Source organism: Colobus angolensis, unplaced genomic scaffold (assembly GCF_000951035.1).
Source record: "Colobus angolensis palliatus isolate OR3802 unplaced genomic scaffold, Cang.pa_1.0 Scaffold22, whole genome shotgun sequence".
NCBI lineage: Eukaryota > Metazoa > Chordata > Mammalia > Primates > Cercopithecidae > Colobus > Colobus angolensis.
Genome location: NW_012115377.1, coordinates 915088 through 919591, shown reverse-complemented (window position 1 = coordinate 919591; position 4504 = coordinate 915088). Strand labels below are relative to the sequence as shown.

Genomic DNA, 4504 nt, shown 5'->3' with positions numbered 1-4504 from the left:
CGGGGGCGCGGGGCTTCTAGAGGAGGTGGCGGTAGGCAGTGAGGCGGCGCCGGCCCTGGACTCCGGGCGGCGGAGGGTGAGGAACGGGCTCGGGCCGAGACTGAAGGGCTAGGTGGGTTCCGGGCGGTGCTCCGGGGGCCCGCGAGGGAGGGAGAGAACCTGAGGGGCTGGTAGGTTTGTGGACCCATCTGGTTGACCGGGCCGTGGAAGGGGCTCGGCCGGGCCTGTGAGGGGCGTGGCGGCCACCAGGGATGCTGGAACGGAGCCTTAGGGATGGGGAAGGCCTTGGGGGCGGTTCTACAAAGGTAGCCATTGGGGTCTGCCTAGGGGCTTGTGCGGAGATTGTGGGCGAGAGGGGGTGGAGGACGGTGGAGGACACTCAGATGGTGCCCTTTTTGGAGGCCCGTTTTGGGGGGTAGGGGAGACTGCGGTTGGGGGACTTTGAAAGGTGAAGCGGGGAGGAAGAGGTTAATCTTGCGAGGACGGTGGAGGTCAGCGCGAGAGGGAGGCAAAGTGGGCTTGCAGGAGCGTGGAAGGCTCCTGCAAGTTCCTGGAAAATTGAGAATTGGGGGGAGTCAGAGATGGTTAGGGGTGGGCGGGGGTGTTCCATCGATGAGGTTCTTAAGAGACCTACCGAGGGCAAGGACAAGGAAGGGTTAAGGTAGTAAGTTAACTTGAGAATTTTGACCAGAATGGCAGCACTTTGGGAGGCCGAGGTGGGACGATCACTTGAGCCGTGGAGTTCCAGGCTGCGGTGAGACATGATTGCACCACTGCACTCCAGCCTGGGCGACGGAGCGAGACTCCTTCTCAAAACAACAACAACAAAAAGAAGTAGACTTAAGAACTTCGTTAAGACATTGGCCAGGGAGTAAGGTAGCCCTGGGATTTGAGGTTGAGGAGAGCGTGGAGAGCGTGGGGAACGTGCAGGAATGGTGGGGGATTTTGGCTGAGCAGGTTGGGAGAAGTCTAGGAGAGGCAAAGAAAGGCGCAGGCAGCGTCAGGGAAGTCAGAATTATGTGTCTGGAGAGTTTTGTGGGGTGAAGGTGGCCCAGTGGGACTGTTACTAACCTTTTGAGTGGTTATGGGGCTTTTTTTTTTTTTTTTTTTTTTTTTTTTTTGAGACGGATTCTCGCTCTGTCGCCCGGGCTGGAGTGCAGTGGCCGGATCTCAGCTCACTGCAAGCTCCGCCTCCCGGGTTCACGCCATTCTCCTGCCTCAGCCTTCCGAGTAGCTGGGACGACAGGCGCCCGCCACCTCGCCCGGCTAGTTTTTGTATTTTTAGTAGAGACGGGGTTTCACCATGTTAGCCAGGATGGTCTCGATCTCCTGACCTCGTGATCCGCCCGTCTCGGCCTCCCAAAGTGCTGGGATTACAGGCTTGAGCCACCGCGCCCGGCCGGTTATGGGGCTTTAAAAGAGGTGATATGACAGGACCCAGCCCACTAAACACAGCACCTCTCTGAGGAGTCTGGAGCTTCAGAGTGGAGAGGTGGGAGGCTTGTGTTTGGTAGGCAGGTCTGTCCATTAATCTAGGAGAAAAGGGTAGTGTCTCAGTTCCTCACTTCTCTCTTTCCCTGTCTCCTCCAGGGTCACCATTAGGGGACTCCTGAGGTCCTATCTCCAGGCTGCGGTGACTGCACTTTCCTTGGAGTGGAAACTGCTGGAAGACAGACCGGCCGCCATGTCCACGTTCAGGCAGGAGGACGTGGAGGACCATTATGAGATGGGGGAGGAGCTGGGCAGGTGAGCTGTCCGCCCCTGCGGCTGGGCTCCAGGGATAGGAGGGAGGCGCTGTGGGGTTTTCTGAACAGCAACTCTCCTTCCTGTTCTTTATCCTGTATCCTGAGAAGGAATGAGTCAGTACCGTGTGCTGGTGGAACAAATTTGGTCCGTGGAGTCAGACAGCCCTGGCTGTGAATTCCTGCTTGTGAATCCTGTTTCCTGTGGGGAGAAAATTAATTGAGCCTTTACGGCAGCCAATACCGTGCCTGACATGGGGCACCAGAGCAACAGATGCCAGCTGCTTTTGTTATTAAAAGGTGTGTCTTCTGCCTGGGCAACATAGCAAGACTCCATCTCTACAAAAAATAAAAATGAAAAAAATTAGCCAGGTGTGGTAGCTCATGCCTGTAGTTCCAGCTACTAGGGAAGCTGAGACAGGAGGATGGCTTGAGCCCAGGAGTCGGAGGCTGCAGTGAGCTATGATTTGCCACCGCACTGCAGCCTGGGCACCAGAGTAAAACCCCATTTATTTAAAAAAAAAAAAAAAAATTCTCCCTGTGTGAATCCTCTTTTGTGGGAGGCCCTTGAGTTTTTTCCTAGCTCTTGGATATTTAAAGGAGGGGGAGGGAGGGGTGTGTCTCCCAGCTGCGCCCACACCTCTGTCAATCGTTTAACATTCTTGTGGGAAAAAGCAGAGGTTTCCTCTTCCAGGGAGGCAGCCGATTTCCTGCCTGTCTGGAGCTTGGAGGGTCCCCTGGGACCCCGCCCCGCCCCCTACAGACCAGCCAGACACCATTAGGCCCTGCCTCCTTTTGTAGAGCCTCCAACCTTATTTGGTGAGTTTGCTGCTGGCCAGCCTCCCTGGAGCCGCCCCATGATGTCACCAGAAGGGAATGTAAATAACTGAGCTCTGTGTCAGGCTGGGGAGAGAGCTGCGGCTCTTTTGGGATCCTGAGGTCCCTCCTTCAGGAATTTCCTCTGTTAGTGGCAGAGAAGGCACGCCCCCTCCTCCCGTAGTGACTTCTGCTTCAGTGTTGAAAATGTGTTAGGACCTCCTGCTAGGGGTCATTGGCAAAAGTCAGCAAAATTCAGCCAAATTGATGATGTCTATTTCTTTTAATCCGCTGATTTCACCTCTAGGAATTAATTCATTGGAAAAATGTAAATACATGGATGGAATGACTTAAGACTGGGGTAGTCGCTAGAACAACGTTTACCAGGACAACAGCCTTTTTTTTTTTTTTTTTTGTTGAGATGGAGTCTCGCTCTGTCACCCAGGCTGGCGTGCAGTGGCGCGATCTCCGCTCACTGCAAGCTCCGCCTCCTGGGTTCACGCCATTCTCCTGCCTCAGCCTCCCCAGCAGCTGGGACTACAAGCGCCTGCCACCGTGCCCGGCTAATTTTTTTGTATTTTTAGTAGAGATGGGGTTTCACCGTGTTAACCAGGATGGTCTCGATCTCCTGACCTCATGATGCGCCCGCCTCGGCCTCCCAAAGTGTTGGGATTACAGGTGTGAGCCACCGTGCCCAGCCTTTTTTTTTTTTTTTCCTTAACACTGTTTCATTCTGTCGCCCAGGCTGGAGTGCAGTGCTGAGATCTCGGCTCACTGCCACCTCAGCCTCCTGGGTTCCAGGTATTCTCCAGCCTCAGCCTCCTGAGTAGCTGGCATTATAGGCGCTTGCCACCACCCCTGGCTAATTTTTGTATTTTTAGTAGAGATGGGGTTTCACCATGTTGGCTGGGCTGGTCTCCAACTCCTGATCTCAGGTAATCCGCCTGCTTTGGCCTCCCAAAGTGCTGGGATTACAGGCATGAGCCACCGCGCCCTGCTGGGAACAACAGCCTCTTAAATGGCCCCCCCAAACCACTGCATCAGGGCTGGAATAGGATGCAGCTCTTAAAAAGAACCAGGCAGGGCCAGTGTGGTGGCTTCTGTCTGTAATCCTAGCGCTTTGGGACGCCAGAGCGGGAGGATCGCTGGAGCCCAGGACTTCAAGACTAGCCTGGGCAATATAAGTTGACCCCGTCTCTCAAACGAACAGAAATTCATAATTAAAAAGATATATTTAGCCTTCTGTTTTTGCTGTGAAGACTTGGATGTCTGGTGTGTATTTCATGTCACAGTTCTTCCCAGGACTGGCCACACCTCACGGGTTTGACAGCTCTGGGTGGCCAGTGTCTGCTGTTCTGATAGCACTGCTTCAGGTAGTGGTTTGGAACATTCTCAGAGATACATGAAGTGCAAGATGAAGGCCCAGAATGCAGCATAACGTGTTGTAATGTGTTTTTTTTTTTGAGACGGAGTCTTGCTTTGTCGCCCAGGCTGGAGTGCAATGGTGTGATCTCAGCTTATTGCAACCTCTGCTTCCCGGGTTCAAGCGATTCTCATGCCTCATCCTCCTGAGTAGCTGGGACTACAGGCGCTTGCCAACACGCCTGGCCAATTTTTTATATTTTTATTAGAGATGGGGTTTCAACATATTGGCCAGGCTGGTTTTGAACTCCTGACCTCAAGTGATCTTCCCGTCTTGGCCTCCGGAAGTGCTGGGATTACAGGTGTGAGCCACCACACCCGGCCTAATTTTTTTAAACTGCAAGCACGGACTGCCTGTGCACCCTCATGTCTGCTGTCCTGATTCGTTTACTCAGGAGTCAGCGCACTGCAGCCCGTGGGCCAAACCCAACCGGGGCAAACACTTCTATTTCCCTGACACTTGATTTTATATGGTCTGCAAGCTAGGAATGGTTTGGAATTTTAATTTTTTTTTTTTTTTTTTT

The 4504-nt window shown here is 53.4% G+C and overlaps 1 protein-coding gene across 2 annotated transcripts in view; it reads left to right on the top strand.

The window, feature by feature from the left end:
* Nucleotides 1-19: 19 nt before the first annotated feature.
* Nucleotides 20-4504, top strand: part of DAPK3 (death-associated protein kinase 3) — a 20107-nt gene continuing 15622 nt past the window's right edge. Inside the window, exons 1-3 of one of the 2 annotated variants that reach the window (XM_011943453.1) lie at nt 53-76; nt 1080-1081; nt 1591-1746. In XM_011943453.1, coding sequence (XP_011798843.1) covers nt 1685-1746 — 62 coding nt within the window. In that variant the 5' untranslated portion in view covers nt 53-76; nt 1080-1081; nt 1591-1684. Of the gene's footprint in view, nt 171-1079; nt 1082-1590; nt 1747-4504 lie in introns of both variants that reach the window. The other variant, XM_011943452.1, reaches the window with a different exon arrangement.